Raw genomic sequence first — 21,509 nt, forward strand, 5'->3', positions numbered from 1 at the left:
CTAAAACAGTAGTTTTAATCAACTCACTTTACCCTATATTTGGCAGTTTTGCATATTTGTATCTCTATGGTTAGCTGCTTAATATGATTTAGATCTAATCTTAATGGTTAAAAGACTCATTATGCTCAATCCTTTTGGTATAATACAATTCTTTGGGTTTAGTTCATTAAAGACTTGGAAGATGTAAGTGCTTGAAATTTTTACTAACCTAATGATAGCTGTGATTAATTGGTCTATTATTATGCTATAATTAATAATTAAAAACTAAGTTATTTAGTAGTAGAGGTAGACATTAGGTGCCATCTCTTATCTATGTCTAGTACTAAATTATTTAGTTTCTAATTATTAATTATAGCATAATAATAGCCCAATTAATTATGGCATTCATTTGGCTTAGTATCAACACATCGGGCTTCAGGTTGTTGATATTTATGCTTACAATTTTTTTCACAATCCTTAAAGATTCTTAAATAGTATTTAATTTTTGAGGAAGATGAAGAGTCATGAGTTATTTAGTTTGTTTTCATATCAACGTGGTACCAACTTTTGTGAACTTTTAAGAGAAATTTTCATTTATTTTATTATTACTGAGAATAATATACAGTGTACAAGACTGCATGTCAATTTCTGTTTGATGTCATAACTCTTCAATAACTTAAATTCAAAGGAAACAAAATATTTGATTTTGTTTCCTTTGAATTTAAGTTATTGAGTTTTAAGTTATGAATTTAAGTTATGTAAGTCATAATTTTCTATTACTTTAACATCTTTACAGAAAAATAATAAAATGTTATAAATTTTTTCATCTTAATTAGTCATAAATTCAAAAATTCCATCATAATATTTTAACTTTATTAATAACTAAATATGCAGTTTTGAAAATTATAAATAAATTCTAATGTATAATAATTATAATTTTACTTCATAAAAAAAAATGTTTAACTTGATGTTCTCTAATTTCTAGAGGCCTTATTTTCTTGAAGTTTATTCATTCCCTCAAAATTTAACCAGTTTCCTATGGAAGGTGAATATCATTTCTTTATATATATAATAACTTTTTTAATAAATAAATAAATACAATTTAATTGATTTTATTTTATAGGGAATTGCATCCTTAGGTTATTCACCATGTAATGAGCCATTAATAGAAGATTTATTGAACAGTACTCCTGTATTGATTAGTTCTTTGATTATACACTGGTCAACAATTGGAACAGTTCTGTTAAAAATGATTTCACAGAACAGTTTTCTAGTTGCTTTTCTTGAAAAATTAAAAGAAAATATAAGCTTGAATCCTATGTAAGAAAAACACAATTAAAGTATAGATTAAAAAACCTTAATATTAATTTAAATAACATTAATAATAGTTGATTGTTTTTAATACAGTATTAAAGTGTGTTAAAAATTAATGATGTATTGAACTTTCACAACTATTAATATAATTATTTCAAACTATAAAATTGAAAACTAAATAATATGTTATTTTATTAAGAAATTATTAAGATGATAACATAAAATGAATCATAATCTAATTCTAATGTGTAAGTGTATTAGACAAAACACTGCATAACAATCAGAAATTAATTTAACAGCAAATTGTCATCATATACTACTAAATGTAAAGTTTTATTTAAATAATAGAATAATTTATTTAATTTTATAAAGTGGAGCACTATTTATATTTTTAACATCTATATGTTGTTCATCATTTATACATAATTTCTTTTATGATAAATATAGCTACTGTAATATGCTTTTAGAAAGCATGCTCAGAATTTCTAGGACACATTCTTTGTTCTATTCTTGCATATCTCTCTTCACATTCCCAAAATTAAATGGCATAAAATTGACCCCATCAAATGGATTGGCTCTCAGAAAGATACCAGAAGTAGATTATTGACTAATTATACATAATTACAAGAAAGGGAAGACTACACATTTGTAATTGCTTGTAAATCAAAAGAGTCTATAAACAAATACATTTCTCTACAAAACAAATTTATTTCAGAAATTATTCCAGCATACAATTATAACATAGAATATGCATTAAGAACTGTTCTAAAATTTAAATTTTGATGAACAAAATACTACTTGTTAAGAGTAAGCATTTGAGAATGTCAATAGGCATAAGTCATTTTGGATATACAGTGGAACCTCACTTAACGAGCACCTTGCATAATGAGTATTTCGCATAACGAGCAAAATAAATTGTAAAAATTTGATTCGCTTAACGAGCGATGTTTTGCATAACGAGTGACAAGGAGAGGGGAAATCCTGGATTGTGCGCATGCTCCATCAGTCTGTGTTTAGCACTCGTTCCATTAGCATCTTAGTGTTGCTCATGATCACACATTTTTCCAAACTTGTGTTCACATATATTATGTATAAACATTGACAATCATAGCCCATTATATAATAAACACACCATCTTGTACTAAATTTAATGACTAATTCCAAATTAAATTTTAGAAATGTCTAAATTAAAAATTAATTATATATAATTATTAAATTTAATACGAGATGGCAACATAACTGCCTACCTCTAGTCAAATTAATTCATTTCTAATATTTAATTATATCCTTTACATAGCCCAAGAATTTAGCATATCATTTGGCATGTTCATCAGACATTATCTGTGATTTTTTGTTTTCTTCAAATCAAATTTGCATTTCAGGTTGGTTCATTCCATGCTAGAAGAAAAGATGATGATGATTCATACTTCTTAACAATGTATATTGTGTAATTTTTTTTGAATAAACGTTACACATAAAATATTTAAGTATTTTTTTTTTGGCGTGGAATGCATTATTGTATTTTACATTAATTTCTGTAGGAAAAACTGTTTCGCTTAATGAATGTTTCGCATTACGAGTAAGATTCTGGAATTAATTATGCTCGTTAAGCAAGGTTCCACTGTATTGCTGTTAATTAGGTACATGAATCAATGGCATATCCAGGATTTTGAGAATATGGGTGCTGCTCAAAGATTGACAGGAGACCAAAGCAGATGTCTCCTGTCATTTTTCAGAGAATGTTATTCCATAATTTTAGAATTACCTTAGTTGTCCAACTTTTTAAAATTAAATATATGATGGGAAATGGATAATATTGAATTAATAGATTGATTATATAAATTATACAAATTATGGTATGATTCTAAAGTAAGAATAGAAAGATACAAAATCATTACTTTTCTTATTTTCATTAGAAATTATCAAAATTACTTATTTTGAATTTATTTGTAATTATCTTTAGTCTAAGTCTACACTTTTTAATATGTGTTTCTGAGAAATAACGGTTTACTTTCTGTTTGTACACAATTACTTTCTGCTATTGAAATCATGTGATAGGTATTTTAATTTTAAAGTAACAAAGCTGATTGCTTTGGTATGAAGATGGTGATGAGTACCATAAGCACCACTCCTGGATTTGTCATTGACATGAATTATGTCTATTTAACCACTGACCACTGCAATATTATATATGATATTGCAGTGGTCAAAAGCCTGAAGAAGACCATGATTATGGTCGAAAACATTAGTTTTAACTAAAATTTGTTCTTACTGGAATATAAAAAGGATCTAGTGTGCTAAAAATATATTGTATGCATAATAAAAATATAAAACATAAACACTAAAATAATTGTTAAAAGATGTAATAATGAATTTGTCATAAACTGTTAGTTATTCTGCCAGCTTGTGGAGCATCTAGACTTAAATTTTTATGGATCTTTTGATTCATCTTTTGAGAGATGTATAAATGGTACTCCACTATAATCAATTTATTGATAAACTTGTAAGTTCTATTGATGTCTTATTCTTTTCGTAAAAATTTATATAGTCATATAGGATAATGATAAGAATTATCTATTCACTTTAGCAACCTATGTCAATAATTAAATTCAAAATGATTTTGTTATAATTTTTGATGACTAAAAATAAAAAATATGTCAGATTGTGCATAAGCATATATATATATTTTTTATTTTATTCATATTAGTTAATTATTTAAATAATTTGAATTTCAGGTGTGAAAATGTTTTTTCTGGGAAAAGTAAAAAATGGATCACTAGTTTGGCATTTGCTAAACAGTTGAATTCATCCTTGGAAACAGTCAATATACCTTTAATGAATGACTTAGAGGTAGTTATTATTTCTTTTTTTTTTAATTTGAAATATATGAATTTTAATTCATCATTATTTTTTAGATATTGCGTGTGACATTATATTTTATGATAGCCAAAATAGCCACAGATATATTAAACAATGAAGTAAGTTTTTTATTAAAACTCATTTTATCTTTTGTTATATATTCTCATTTATTATGCTACAGTGAAAATTTTATGTTTTTTATATTTTTATATAAAATTTTAATTTCTTTTTACAGGCAGAAGATCTGTATTTTAGGATACATCCTGCAACTTTAGAAATAATGAAATATTTGTTAACAGCTAAAGATACCTTTGAATGCTTAAAGCCACAAAATTATAAAAAAACTATATTGAAAGATATCCTTTTGCCCTCCACATTGCATTTATTTTCATCTGGTTGTCTTCTGTAAGATATATTTTTATTTATTTAATGATATTGTGGATGTTTTGTTTAAAATTTAATTATAATTAAACCATAATTAATTTTAGTGTTTGTCTTCACTTCTGGAAATGCCACACCTTTCAAATTATTCAAGACAATAATAAATGTGCGTCATTGATAATAGTCATACTTGCAAATTTGAATGACTTCCTAAAAGTGACAGATTATTTTTATGGCACAAATTCTGCTAATGATGATGAAGTGAGATTTTTAAATTAATAAATATTTTATTTTATTCAACTCATATAATATTCTATTAATAATTCTTTTAGAACATCCGTATCAATGATTTACATTTTGTTGTTAAGCTAACTAATGATGTTAAATCCATTGTTTCCACACTTCCTTCTTCTGTAACAAAACTAATTCCTAAGGTAAGAACTTCCCAATTTTATTTTTTGATGCATAAAAACCTTTTCATTTTTAACTAAAATTTATTTTCAGGATGTGATGTATCAATATGAATTGGATCTTGCATATAAATGATGGAAATTATATCATAAGTAAAAATAATTTGTATAAAAATTGTATAAATTAATCAAACTTGTATTTTATTTTTAATATATTGTAAATAATATCTGAAAGAAATCTATATACAAAACTGATAAATTAATAGTTATTTAGCAAAATTATATCAGAATTTGTTTCAATAAAACTCCAAAATATCAGATGACCTTATTAGTAGATAAAAAAAAATTCCTATGGTAGTTGCTAATCAATTTAAATACATAAAACTATAAAGTGCAATAAAATACACAACAAACCACTTTAATGGATTTGGAAGCTACAGTATAAAATGGTTAGAAATACATTAGGAGAAATATACATTATTGATATAACACATTGCTTTATATTTCCTGCAAATGCTAAGCAATTTTACTATTACAATGTAGTGCACTTTGCTCNATTCATTATATCGATATTAAATTAATAATTTTTTTTGAGTTAAATGTCAATTAATGCATTTTTTTATTAATTAATTTAATTTAAATTCAATTACAATATGTATGATAAATGGAAATAGTATCTTAACCACAAGTGCATTGAAATCTAATTTAAATAACAGTGTTTTTGATGGTTTGTGTCATGCCGTCTAATGATGAGGCGATTTTGGTACCACTAACTTCTAAATTGGTAGTCTCGTCATTGATTGGTCAGGCCATCAACTTTTTTAACACAGGAAGTATAGGGTGTTCACTGTCTGTCTCTCTCTAATCTGTGGTTGGCTCTAGCTGAGTAGCTTGTTTTGCAACTGAGATATCATACAGCAACCAGGGTAAATATGGTGTTCAAAATTTTGTTAAATCAAATTGTTCAAAAAATGAGGTGTTCCAAAACCCAAGGTTTGACTGTATTTTAAAAATATTTCAATAAGAATATATATTGATTAAAATAAACTATGATTTTTTAAATGTTGAAATAAAATCATTATTATATGAATGGAACAGTAATATATAAATATATGACACTGTTATGCAAAATAATTCATTTAATTTTCTCATGTAAAAATTTACTAATGAAATCAAACTATTGTGAAATGTCAATGTTATCTTATATCTTTTTTCTATTAAAAAAATTTTTGTTTTTTATTCATGAAATAAAAAAAAAACATATTTTTTGGCAACCAAATATTTTCACCTTAATCAAATTTCTGTTTCAAATAAAACTGTCATTTTTGAACTAGAATTTGAATCTATAATTTGGAAAACTATAGAAAAACTTTGCAGTTAAATTTACTATTGGTATAAATTATTTGATAAAAATTACACTAATTTACTTGATCTGTTTAAATTTTAACTTGTCAGATAAAAAAAAAAATTGAAAAATTTGATGTTAATTTAATTATTAAGACAAAATTATTAAATGAGTTAAATTATGTAGGTTAGTTGCAGATTTTCTACTACTACTACTACTACTACTACTAGGGTTATAATCAAATGCACATCCTTCTTGATGATTTGGGATGGAAATGTATTTTCATTATTAGTTTAAGCAATTTGTTTTCATTTTGGATCATATTCATCTATAATATAAAATTGGGACAGTTAATTATGCTAAACATATACAGGGTGTATCAGAATGACGTTTTAAAAATTTGGGGGATTGTAGAAGATGAAATTTTGAACGTTTTGATATAAGGAACCTATAGCCGGAAATTTCACTAAAGTGTCTACAGCAGTAGGAAGTGCTTGGCCACCCTTCACTTTTGTAGCTACCCTTCCGTCCATTGATGTCATGTTATTGCTGCATATGGAAGACTGTAAACACACAACTACAGTGGTCTAACTGAGTCTGTGTACATGACGGTGTGTACTTAGTGCTTGTCGTCCTTCAGGTCACCCCTTGCATTCACTGGTGCTGTGCTGTAAACACACAGCTAGTCAACACGAGTCCCTTGTGTACACGACACTTGTAGGAACAGTTCATAAGCTTATGGAGCGCATCTTTACAGCATTTAATACCATCAGAGGGAAGCGTGGCATCTTACAGAGAGCTGGACAAAACATGGTTCAATGTAACGAAGTTGGTGGTCATCACATTGAACATTTACTCTAAAGTAGTGCAGCCATAGATTCGATGTACAGTTTGATTATACTCTACTGTTTTGTCAATAAAACTTGTCATAAATACTGTATTCTGCTGTTTCATTCAGTATACTGACCGCATAGAATGTGCAAAGTGCTGTAGAAACTTTATATCTCATTTCTGGCTATAGGTTCCTCATATCAAAACGTTCAAAATTTCATCCTCTACAATCCCCCAAATTTTTAAAATGTCATTCTGATACACCCTGTATATATATATATAATTTATGAGAGATTATATATATCATAAATTTATTAAAAATAAATAAAAATTTTTCAGGAATTAAGTTTATCTTTAACTGTGCCAGAAAATAAAGAATTACCATGGCTACTTCAAGAATTTAAAGCAATAACTGAAGAAAAAAGTGCTTCTAGCTATGTATCAATTAGCATCCAACATCAATTAACTACATATTTTAGGTAATTTTGTTGTAATACAATAAAAGTTTTCTATATTTTTAGTTCATTTATTATTTTGTTATTAAATATTATTATACCATTTTGTAAGAACAAAAATTTTAAAAATCCAAGATGAAATATATTTTAAAATTACAAAAATGAATACTATTACAAAAACATGAAGTCTTTTTCATGATCATGTCAACTGGAAGAAATTAATGTAAGTAACCAATGTGAAAGAATCTTTTAAACAGCATGTGAAGGAAGTGTGATGTGTTCTGATGCTTGAAATGGAAGTGTGAAAGACATCAAAATGTTTTTGTATTAGTCTTCATTTTTGTAATTTTACATTAATTATTATTAATTAAACAAACATTTAGTTAAGAATATATTGTCGTGTAGATGGGAGGTGAACAACAGTAATGAATCGTTTGTAAACACAAAAGGATTCTTTATTAATCCACAGAGCATACTACCTCTGCAGTTTGCAGTACCAGAACTAACTCTTAGTCTGCTAGATCGGGCTTTTATCGCTTGAGGGGACATTCCCGAAATATTCAAATGACAGTTAATTAATCAAGAACCTTCTCAAAACTTTGAGAAAGTGAACATAAAAGAGCAAAATCAATTTACCATTGAGTGGGTTCGAACCGGAGACCTTCTGATTTGTAGACCAAGACAATAACCACTACACCATGGTGATTGATGGTTGAAAATGAAATGTGGCATTATTAATATTGTTTTAAAATTTTTTAATTTTTTGTATAATGCAAAATTTTACATTAATATTATGAAATTTATAATTTAGAATCGTAACTCTTCTTCCACCATATTTATTTTATTCCAACAAAAAAGAAGTGATTAATGAATATTCTTTGAATACTTTGAAAGAAATAATTCAAAATATTTTGGTGAGTGAAAACAATATTTGATAATTTTTTTTGTTTTACTATCTTATATTTATCTGATCAAACTGATTATTAAAATATAATTTTAATATTTTAGTTTACTATATTTATGTAAATTAATTGTATGTACAGTACATTCATATATTGTATGTACATTTAAAAAATGTACATACAATATATGAAAATTTTATATTTTGATAGATAATGAATGAGTAAATTTATATTTATATATTTAATATATTTAAATAACTAATTATATCTTATTTAAAAAATTTATATTAAAATAAAAACCTTTAATTTAGCTTAATAACTAAAACAGTAGTTTTAATCAACTCACTTTACCCTATATTTGGCAGTTTTGCATATTTGTATCTCTATGGTTAGCTGCTTAATATGATTTAGATCTAATCTTAATGGTTAAAAGACTCATTATGCTCAATCCTTTTGGTATAATACAATTCTTTGGGTTTAGTTCATTAAAGACTTGGAAGATGTAAGTGCTTGAAATTTTTACTAACCTAATGATAGCTGTGATTAATTGGTCTATTATTATGCTATAATTAATAATTAAAAACTAAGTTATTTAGTAGTAGAGGTAGACATTAGGTGCCATCTCTTATCTATGTCTAGTACTAAATTATTTAGTTTCTAATTATTAATTATAGCATAATAATAGCCCAATTAATTATGGCATTCATTTGGCTTAGTATCAACACATCGGGCTTCAGGTTGTTGATATTTATGCTTACAATTTTTTTCACAATCCTTAAAGATTCTTAAATAGTATTTAATTTTTGAGGAAGATGAAGAGTCATGAGTTATTTAGTTTGTTTTCATATCAACGTGGTACCAACTTTTGTGAACTTTTAAGAGAAATTTTCATTTATTTTATTATTACTGAGAATAATATACAGTGTACAAGACTGCATGTCAATTTCTGTTTGATGTCATAACTCTTCAATAACTTAAATTCAAAGGAAACAAAATCAAATATTTTGTTTTATGTAAGTCATAATTTTCTATTACTTTAACATCTTTACAGAAAAATAATAAAATGTTATAAATTTTTTCATCTTAATTAGTCATAAATTCAAAAATTCCATCATAATATTTTAACTTTATTAATAACTAAATATGCAGTTTTGAAAATTATAAATAAATTCTAATGTATAATAATTATAATTTTACTTCATAAAAAAAAATGTTTAACTTGATGTTCTCTAATTTCTAGAGGCCTTATTTTCTTGAAGTTTATTCATTCCCTCAAAATTTAACCAGTTTCCTATGGAAGGTGAATATCATTTCTTTATATATATAATAACTTTTTTAATAAATAAATAAATACAATTTAATTGATTTTATTTTATAGGGAATTGCATCCTTAGGTTATTCACCATGTAATGAGCCATTAATAGAAGATTTATTGAACAGTACTCCTGTATTGATTAGTTCTTTGATTATACACTGGTCAACAATTGGAACAGTTCTGTTAAAAATGATTTCACAGAACAGTTTTCTAGTTGCTTTTCTTGAAAAATTAAAAGAAAATATAAGCTTGAATCCTATGTAAGAAAAACACAATTAAAGTATAGATTAAAAAACCTTAATATTAATTTAAATAACATTAATAATAGTTGATTGTTTTTAATACAGTATTAAAGTGTGTTAAAAATTAATGATGTATTGAACTTTCACAACTATTAATATAATTATTTCAAACTATAAAATTGAAAACTAAATAATATGTTATTTTATTAAGAAATTATTAAGATGATAACATAAAATGAATCATAATCTAATTCTAATGTGTAAGTGTATTAGACAAAACACTGCATAACAATCAGAAATTAATTTAACAGCAAATTGTCATCATATACTACTAAATGTAAAGTTTTATTTAAATAATAGAATAATTTATTTAATTTTATAAAGTGGAGCACTATTTATATTTTTAACATCTATATGTTGTTCATCATTTATACATAATTTCTTTTATGATAAATATAGCTACTGTAATATGCTTTTAGAAAGCATGCTCAGAATTTCTAGGACACATTCTTTGTTCTATTCTTGCATATCTCTCTTCACATTCCCAAAATTAAATGGCATAAAATTGACCCCATCAAATGGATTGGCTCTCAGAAAGATACCAGAAGTAGATTATTGACTAATTATACATAATTACAAGAAAGGGAAGACTACACATTTGTAATTGCTTGTAAATCAAAAGAGTCTATAAACAAATACATTTCTCTACAAAACAAATTTATTTCAGAAATTATTCCAGCATACAATTATAACATAGAATATGCATTAAGAACTGTTCTAAAATTTAAATTTTGATGAACAAAATACTACTTGTTAAGAGTAAGCATTTGAGAATGTCAATAGGCATAAGTCATTTTGGATATACAGTGGAACCTCACTTAACGAGCACCTTGCATAATGAGTATTTCGCATAACGAGCAAAATAAATTGTAAAAATTTGATTCGCTTAACGAGCGATGTTTTGCATAACGAGTGACAAGGAGAGGGGAAATCCTGGATTGTGCGCATGCTCCATCAGTCTGTGTTTAGCACTCGTTCCATTAGCATCTTAGTGTTGCTCATGATCACACATTTTTCCAAACTTGTGTTCACATATATTATGTATAAACATTGACAATCATAGCCCATTATATAATAAACACACCATCTTGTACTAAATTTAATGACTAATTCCAAATTAAATTTTAGAAATGTCTAAATTAAAAATTAATTATATATAATTATTAAATTTAATACGAGATGGCAACATAACTGCCTACCTCTAGTCAAATTAATTCATTTCTAATATTTAATTATATCCTTTACATAGCCCAAGAATTTAGCATATCATTTGGCGTCTTCATCAGACATTATCTGTGATTTTTTGTTTTCTTCAAATCAAATTTGCATTTCAGGTTGGTTCATTCCATGCTAGAAGAAAAGATGATGATGATTCATACTTCTTAACAATGTATATTGTGTAATTTTTTTTGAATAAACGTTACACATAAAATATTTAAGTATTTTTTTTTTGGCGTGGAATGCATTATTGTATTTTACATTAATTTCTGTAGGAAAAACTGTTTCGCTTAATGAATGTTTCGCATTACAAGTAAGATTCTGGAATTAATTATGCTCGTTAAGCAAGGTTCCACTGTATTGCTGTTAATTAGGTACATGAATCAATGGCATATCCAGGATTTTGAGAATATGGGTGCTGCTCAAAGATTGACAGGAGACCAAAGCAGATGTCTCCTGTCATTTTTCAGAGAATGTTATTCCATAATTTTAGAATTACCTTAGTTGTCCAACTTTTTAAAATTAAATATATGATGGGAAATGGATAATATTGAATTGATAGATTGATTATATAAATTATACAAATTATGGTATGATTCTAAAGTAAGAATAGAAAGATACAAAATCATTACTTTTCTTATTTTCATTAGAAATTATCAAAATTACTTATTTTGAATTTATTTGTAATTATCTTTAGTCTAAGTCTACACTTTTTAATATGTGTTTCTGAGAAATAACGGTTTACTTTCTGTTTGTACACAATTACTTTCTGCTATTGAAATCATGTGATAGGTATTTTAATTTTAAAGTAACAAAGCTGATTGCTTTGGTATGAAGATGGTGATGAGTACCATAAGCACCACTCCTGGATTTGTCATTGACATGAATTATGTCTATTTAACCACTGACCACTGCAATATTATATATGATATTGCAGTGGTCAAAAGCCTGAAGAAGACCATGATTATGGTCAAAAACATTAGTTTTAACTAAAATTTGTTCTTACTGGAATATAAAAAGGATCTAGTGTGCTAAAAATATATTGTATGCATAATAAAAATATAAAACATAAACACTAAAATAATTGTTAAAAGATGTAATAATGAATTTGTCATAAACTGTTAGTTATTCTGCCAGCTTGTGGAGCATCTAGACTTAAATTTTTATGGATCTTTTGATTCATCTTTTGAGAGATGTATAAATGGTACTCCACTATAATCAATTTATTGATAAACTTGTAAGTTCTATTGATGTCTTATTCTTTTCGTAAAAATTTATATAGTCATATAGGATAATGATAAGAATTATCTATTCACTTTAGCAACCTATGTCAATAATTAAATTCAAAATGATTTTGTTATAATTTTTGATGACTAAAAATAAAAAATATGTCAGATTGTGCATAAGCATATATATATATTTTTTATTTTATTCATATTAGTTAATTATTTAAATAATTTGAATTTCAGGTGTGAAAATGTTTTTTCTGGGAAAAGTAAAAAATGGATCACTAGTTTGGCATTTGCTAAACAGTTGAATTCATCCTTGGAAACAGTCAATATACCTTTAATGAATGACTTAGAGGTAGTTATTATTTCTTTTTTTTTTAATTTGAAATATATGAATTTTAATTCATCATTATTTTTTAGATATTGCGTGTGACATTATATTTTATGATAGCCAAAATAGCCACAGATATATTAAACAATGAAGTAAGTTTTTTATTAAAACTCATTTTATCTTTTGTTATATATTCTCATTTATTATGCTACAGTGAAAATTTTATGTTTTTTATATTTTTATATAAAATTTTAATTTCTTTTTACAGGCAGAAGATCTGTATTTTAGGATACATCCTGCAACTTTAGAAATAATGAAATATTTGTTAACAGCTAAAGATACCTTTGAATGCTTAAAGCCACAAAATTATAAAAAAACTATATTGAAAGATATCCTTTTGCCCTCCACATTGCATTTATTTTCATCTGGTTGTCTTCTGTAAGATATATTTTTATTTATTTAATGATATTGTGGATGTTTTGTTTAAAATTTAATTATAATTAAACCATAATTAATTTTAGTGTTTGTCTTCACTTCTGGAAATGCCACACCTTTCAAATTATTCAAGACAATAATAAATGTGCGTCATTGATAATAGTCATACTTGCAAATTTGAATGACTTCCTAAAAGTGACAGATTATTTTTATGGCACAAATTCTGCTAATGATGATGAAGTGAGATTTTTAAATTAATAAATATTTTATTTTATTCAACTCATATAATATTCTATTAATAATTCTTTTAGAACATCCGTATCAATGATTTACATTTTGTTGTTAAGCTAACTAATGATGTTAAATCCATTGTTTCCACACTTCCTTCTTCTGTAACAAAACTAATTCCTAAGGTAAGAACTTCCCAATTTTATTTTTTGATGCATAAAAACCTTTTCATTTTTAACTAAAATTTATTTTCAGGATGTGATGTATCAATATGAATTGGATCTTGCATATAAATGATGGAAATTATATCATAAGTAAAAATAATTTGTATAAAAATTGTATAAATTAATCAAACTTGTATTTTATTTTTAATATATTGTAAATAATATCTGAAAGAAATCTATATACAAAACTGATAAATTAATAGTTATTTAGCAAAATTATATCAGAATTTGTTTCAATAAAACTCCAAAATATCAGATGACCTTATTAGTAGATAAAAAAAAATTCCTATGGTAGTTGCTAATCAATTTAAATACATAAAACTATAAAGTGCAATAAAATACACAACAAACCACTTTAATGGATTTGGAAGCTACAGTATAAAATGGTTAGAAATACATTAGGAGAAATATACATTATTGATATAACACATTGCTTTATATTTCCTGCAAATGCTAAGCAATTTTACTATTACAATGTAGTGCACTTTGCTCCAATTCCTTCCAAAGACACAAGATTGCACCCAGTTTTAACATACTGGAGCTTGCCAATATTTTCATATTGCCAGATTGCCAGATTGCCTGACTGGAAGAGGAAGGTTACCCTCAACAGGAGGACACTAGGGGTTAGATATACTATATAAGGCAATCCTACATTTAAACAAAATTTTTTCTTCTTCATGCAAGTAGAAAAATACTCAATGAGGTATGAAAAAACAAAAGAATCCTTTCCACTTTCTCTTACAAATGAAGTGAAATAATAAAGGAATGGACTATCTTGAAACAGAAAGTATGAACATTCACATTTCATTGGGGATACTAAGGCAGGTTAATTTTGAATGATTTTACAGAATCACCCATTTATTGATATTGGTTTGATGATCTGTTTCCCATATCATTGGATCTTTGGATGAGGTTGCAACCTCACTTTGACATCATAGGAGAGGCTGAAAGTGTTAACTAAACAAACATGACTGATGGTAATGGTAGTGGGATATAAATTGAAGTGTTATGGCGAGGTTTAAATCTACTGTAAGAGAAAAGTCTACCCATAAAGTATTCTCTTAAGCTATATTGCATTTCCTTAAAGGAACAAAATTCCTTTAAGAAAATGCACGAAAATATTCAAATAATTTACATAACACTTATTATATAATCAAGATGGGTTGATAATGATAATAATAATAAGCGCAGAGCCGAAACGGTTAGGTGTTGAAAATTGAAATTTGGTACAGTTAAGGTACGTCATGAGAACATACACTAATAAGGGATTTTTCTAAATCCCCCGTGGAGGAGAGGAAAAGAATAAACCATTTCCGCGAAGAATTCAGCTTCTATTATACTATTTTAGATGCGGTATTTTGCATTTTAATAGGGTATGCCATGAGAATGCACATTATGAAGAGATTATTCGAAATTGCCACTGCGGGGGGGAGAGAGGAATTTAAGGATTACCCCGAAGAACTTGGCTTCTACTGTACTATTTTAGATGTCTTTTTTGCATTTATGTGGGAAATCGAACATATTCTTAGACCCTTCTAAAAATTCTCAACGATATTTAGTGTTCCATCATATATAAAGTTGACATGGGGAGCGCATGCTTATAAATTCACTTAATTCGAACTCTTCTTCTTAATGTTCGAATTTATATTTATGAAGATTCTGGAAGATCCAGCTTATTTTTCGAATTTATTAAACCTGAAGAAGAATCCAGAAAGAGTTACGAAAACGTTTATTATTTATCACTTAATGGTACCACATACAGTACAGTACTGGTTAGTGGTTGCACTGAGTCTTATTTATCGCTATCCCTGTGTGGTAAGCAGATATCTAAAAATTCTCTAATTAGTTTCGGAAGAGGGAGGAATTTAATTCTTGCACTCGGTGAAAACGGGTAAGATTGGTTATACAGTAATCTAATATTTAATCTTTGCTATCGTTACTTTTTGTCCGAGCAATGCCGAGCTCATCTGCTAGTATTAAATAAAGTGACTTACACGCAATACGAATTCACTGAAAATGGCTTCCTTCCATAGTAATTTGTTGTTAATTGGCTAATGTCGACTTCCAAATAATTCATTTCAGTTTTATTTCCTTTACTAAAATACGGTGTTTCTGTCTTTCCCTTTTCCCTCTATTATTCTGCAATTTCTCAGCTTTTTCTTCCGTTATTTCTTCTAAAACTAGAAAAAATTTCAGTATTTTTCTTGGAAACTGCCAGCGATACAAAAATGGCACCTGGATTCCGCCCAGCAACAATGGAGTTTGTATTGTCTATTTGGTAACAATCGCCGATAAAGCTGGAATCTAATTGTTTTCGTCGATGACGTCATGTTATTTATAAGGTCTTCTGTCTTGCAAATTTTGTAAAAAAATTACTCGAATATCAAGGAAAGTATTGAAAATAAAATTTTTAGGGGTTTAGGATGGACTTTAAAGTTTATCAAGTTTAAGTCCATATCTTTTTTATTAATATTAGGCGAATCACTTAATAAAACATTAACACCTTATATCGCTGAGAATACTTTATTCAATCACAAACGTTTTCAGCCTAATGGATAGGCCATCATCGGGTGAACTGTCAATCGAACGTATTTCAAACTTGTAGCAAATGGAATGTTCGATCATTATAAATTCAAAATTAAAACGAAAAATATAGTAGTAAATCAATAACCAAAATAAAAAATATACTAAATCTTTCTCTGTTATTTTAAAAAAAGACATATCAAATATATTTATTAAACGAAGTTTGGTTTAAAATTTTAGTAAATTTCGTCATATTAATGACCCTTCAGTACCATAGTAGACACCAAATCAGTGATATAAGAGAGGCGCGATTACTCGTTTAAACAACAGTAAATTGAAAAGCCCTAAATTATATACTTAACACCAGGCCCTAAACTGTGCCTTATAAAGCCCTCTATTGCGGACAGCAATACAGGAAGACACAAAAATCGTAAAGTCGCAATCTTTACATTTAATCTAATTAGGCCTAATTATATATTGTAGATTGAAGTTTTTCTTTAAAGCCTTTAATTACTAAAACGAATTTCTTATTCAAATAAATAGTAATGAAATGTAAAATATCTCTTACCCTGGAGGATGGGGCATGGGTCGATACTCTCCACCATCAAAAAACATCTTCAAATCGCTTTCCAAATCGCACTCTTCGCAACAAGAGCAAAACAATGCAACAACTACTACTACTTCAATTGTTGAATTCGTTTGTTACGCGTTAAACCAAGAAGAGGGAATTTAATGAACAATTTTGGATTTTTTAAATTATAATTTCAGAATCTGGCACATGTATAATAACAATTAAAAAGCCACGTCACACTGGTGTGGAGATGGGGAATGGTTAGAATAGGAACAGTTTGAAAAATGCACATGGTGGTGGAACAAAATACAAACGTGTAAATATAAACATTTTGCATTAACCAAGACCGTGCACGGAAATATAAAACGAAATTAAAGCAAATACTTGATATTTATACCGTAATATCGGGAGAGATGATTATTTAATGGCCATTTCTAGAAATGAAGAGCGCTTCGGGTTATATATTCATATTGTGTTGTATATATAACTAATTGTAGATCATTTTTTTAGTGTAATCTTTTATACGTTGCTATATTTATTTTAATTTGACAGATTTTTATCAGAATTTCATTTGATTAAAACAACATAATTGGATTTTTCGGCATCGATTTCAGTTTAGTGAATTAATTGAATACAACGAATATCCAGTTTTACTCCCTGTTTGTTATTCTGTCAAGCAATCAGGGTTAGTTTCTGGAAATCAAAAAACTATCACAAAATGGGTGTCGCCTTGACACAGCTCTGTGGCTTAACATGGGAAAATTTTATCAAGTTTTACACACAAGATTTTCCACAGACTAAGTAAACCCAACAGAAGTATTTCAAAATTTTTCTCACTGATAACCGGAGAGACTTAAGTGTATAATTTGAGCTTTCTAGACTTGTTAGATCATCCTTTAGCACAGTGGTTCTTAACCTTTTTAGTGGTCAGCACCACCTTAAAGAATGTGTATATTTTTTTATTTTAGGAAAAACATTTATTGCATAAACAAATGCCGTGTTTATTTACAATATATATTACTATATAACATAGCCATTAAAATTTAAATATTGCTTTTTATGTTGTTGTTGTTTATTCATAATAATTCTATTAAAACAAGGCTATTTTTTTGAAAGAGCCAAGTGTAAGTCATCAGATGCATTTAAGCAATTTTTGGCTTTTTTTTTTTTGATGTGCCAAAGTGCTGTATTCAAGGTATGCAAACACGTCTCAACTAGTTTCTGTACTGCATGTGACAATGTGACTACGTTAACTGCATGTACTGATGACTAATGACAAGTGCTGCGAGACTGTAGAAGTGGGAGTGCCATGTTGCTGAGTACCACAGCTTGTAGAGAACACGGTCGCCTCGTTTGTATTTTTTATTTTTTTCAAATTTTTGAAATTTCTCTTGCACCCCAGGTTAAGAACCGCTGCTTTAGCAGATACTGCAGTGCCGAACGAACAATAAGAACAGTCTTTTGGAGATTTTTGCACTTTTCAATTGATTATATGTCGACAACTTCTTTATAAACAAATCTGAAACTTTGCACACTATCTAAGAAAGCAATTATCTAACTTTCTTTCGGACTTTTCAGAATTACTTTAAGCATTTGGGGGTAGAAAAATCAATCAAGCATTTATAAATGAACAGAAACAATGTAAGTAAAATTAATTTACGGTTTCTCCTCACATCTCGCTTTCAATGCCATCTAGATTGTTAATATGAAATTGTTGAAATTAATAAATATGACTATTCTGATGAGTTAATCTAAAGATTTATATACTCAGATCCAACAGGAGGTGAATTCAACATTTTTTTCTGGAATCGACTCCCAAAATCTCATGCTGCCTGAACATTTAAAATATAGTTTTTCATAATGTCACCATTGGGATTTATAGAAATTACAATTTACAGTTTGAGAATGCTTAAGAGGGTGAGCGGACGGAGGGAAAATAAAATCCACTCAAATTAATTAACGGAAGTAATGGATGTACGTACATTCAGGGGCAAATCTACATAGGGACTAATAGGGTTAAAGAACTGGGCCCTCAAAAATTATCATAAATTTTTAATACAGTACTTTTTTTGAAAAGTACTGTATTAAAAATTTATGAGCACTTATCGTATAGTAAAACTGGTACTTAACAATTGGTATACTGAATGTAAAGCATAAAACAGATAATTATTTATTTCAAACTTTGCAGTCAATAATTAAAGGAAACTCGCAGGAAGAATTGCAAAATGTTACACGATCGTAGTGTTAGTGGCCAATGTAAATTTTGTTGATCGTCACGGCTGAATAAAAGAGATCAAGAGTGCCTTCGAAGATCACATTAAATCTGGACTTTTACATATAACTAAACCGTTGCTGTTGACTTATCTGCCATTTATTATTTTGCACCAAACTTATATTGATTTGATGGAAAGAGTTCATTGGCGTAACTTTCAGTTTGCATCAGAAGTTCATATATAGTTAATTTAATTGGGCCTCCTCTGTATCTGGTCTCGGATTTCATCTATCTAACTCCGTTCTCAAAACTTAAGATCATTGGGCTGCAATTTGAAAAAATTGCAGCCCAATGATGATCAATTCTCACTGGATCCATGACAGTCTGAAGTATTGGTATGTCACTCCAGGTGATATACCAATAAGGTTCAATCCTAATGACCAAAATGATGGATTAAAAAACGCCCAACATAAATCATGATCACACAGAACACTATTGTAATCATTATCAATTGGATGAAAACAATAGATCCAAGGCTAAAATAAAATTAATATATAAAAGAATTTTATAAAGTTTTAGAAATAACATGACAAAATGTTTATAAAAATTGCAGAAATTTTAATATAATTAAGAGTTTAAAACATACATAATGCATATAGAATAATGTACATAGGAAATTTTTAAAATATTTAAGACCTTAGATTTAAGTATTACAATTGTATCTTAAGCTCAACTATCTGAACCCCACACAATTCTTCTTCCTTTACATACTTCGTTTTATATTCTTGAGCTCATATTATTTTAAAATCAAAGTTTTTAAAAGTATTTTAATACAATGCTGTACAACTATTACATTACAAATAAAAATTATTAAAAGTTTCATATCTATAATTTAAATTACACACACTTGGCATAACCGTAAATTTGCCTCTTCCAGCAATTTAAGGAACAGTAATGTATTTTGAAAGGTACCGTGTGGTTTAACCGATGAGAATAGGTGACCACTGATGATATTTCCACGTTGGAAAATATTATGGTAGACGATAAGTTAGAAACGACAATTCTACCACATATACATTCACCATAGTCCCTGTCCAAGTACGATAATAATGTAGATGGCACAATCCCCGGTCCATATGGTACGCTACAGAATTTATACAAAAATTAATTTTTGTATAAAGTTATTAAGGTATTAATTAACGTATTTATTCACTTACTTATATTTCTTAATGCTAATAAAAGCACAGTCTAAAAGAGAACACACTTCAAATTTCGGAAAAGATAAATCTGCTTTGCTTCTAAATGAATTGTCAGTAATATCTAGGACATCTAGATGTAGTGTCAATATTGATAATGGAAGATACTGTAAATTAAAATACATAAAGTTTTTATTAATTGTTAATTGAAGTATATATTATAAAGTTTGTTTTATAGCTTTGCATTAAAATTCAAATTTTGTTAACATTTTATTGGAATGTTAGTCTAATGACAGTTTAAATAAAGCATTTAATCAAGTAAAATTGATTGTATACAATCATGTTATTACACAGCATTTATCATCAAGTTCTTATTTACAATAATGTTTATTATTACAACTATATTTCCTATCTTATAAAACAAACCCACACATAAGATATCCAAATTTTTGCCAAATTATAGATAAAAAAAATAACGTATTGTTTTGAGGAAATTGAGAAATGAAACTATCACACAATCCAGAAAGATAGCTTTTATTGAGATTGGAATATTCAGCAATTTTAACAAGTTCTTCACATTGTATCAATAAAAACTAACGTGAATTAGCAATAAGGGTGTGACTGTGCAAATGCAAGCAAGAATGTGTGGCAAGAAGAGGTAATGTTTTATGTCCTTTTTTTTTCTTAGACTCATTAGGTATAACTACACAGATAGATGCAAGTGAATGGGAGAAGATGGTGTGACAATGTTTGCATTGAACTAATAATGCTTTGTTTATTGGATGGATTTTAATTATAAATACACCGCACTAACCTTGTAAATGCTTTACAGTTTTTGGAACGCAGCACAATGTTTTCGGTCCACCATAGGACCTTCTTTACCTGAAGAAGGTCCTAGGGTGGACCGGTTCGGCATTCAGTTGGTGTTTAGCTAACTGCAAAGCATTTATAAGGTTAGTGCGGTGTATTCATTGCATCAAACACATCACAAAGATGCTATTTGATTCTATTTTGACAGTAAAATATTTTGATTGATTCCTTTGATCAGGAAGATATTTACCAGATATTTCTGAATGAGAATAAACAGTAGTAAATTTTCTTTTATGGCAAGTCCACTNTCTATAAACAAATACATTTCTCTACAAAACAAATTTATTTCAGAAATTATTCCAGCATACAATTATAACATAGAATATGCATTAAGAACTGTTCTAAAATTTAAATTTTGATGAACAAAATACTACTTGTT

General features: G+C 27.6%; 1 protein-coding gene across 1 annotated transcript; it reads left to right on the plus strand.

Moving 5' to 3' along the window:
- The first annotated feature begins 941 nt into the window (after positions 1-941).
- On the plus strand, positions 942-14,598 carry LOC111637785. The gene is made up of 16 exons (XM_023383355.1): positions 942-1,024; positions 1,103-1,299; positions 4,029-4,143; positions 4,209-4,271; positions 4,388-4,557; positions 4,641-4,794; positions 7,459-7,598; positions 8,386-8,488; positions 9,717-9,776; positions 9,855-10,051; positions 12,781-12,895; positions 12,961-13,023; positions 13,140-13,309; positions 13,393-13,546; positions 13,618-13,719; positions 13,790-14,598. Exons 2-16 carry the CDS (start codon positions 1,229-1,231, stop codon positions 13,829-13,831), a joined length of 1,719 nt encoding a protein of 572 aa, XP_023239123.1. The 5' UTR covers positions 942-1,024; positions 1,103-1,228; the 3' UTR covers positions 13,832-14,598.
- Positions 14,599-21,509: the final 6,911 nt, after the last annotated feature.

This window comes from Centruroides sculpturatus, unplaced genomic scaffold (genome assembly GCF_000671375.1).
Source record: "Centruroides sculpturatus isolate CEXI.00-Female unplaced genomic scaffold, Cexi_2.0 scaffold1176, whole genome shotgun sequence".
NCBI lineage: Eukaryota > Metazoa > Arthropoda > Arachnida > Scorpiones > Buthidae > Centruroides > Centruroides sculpturatus.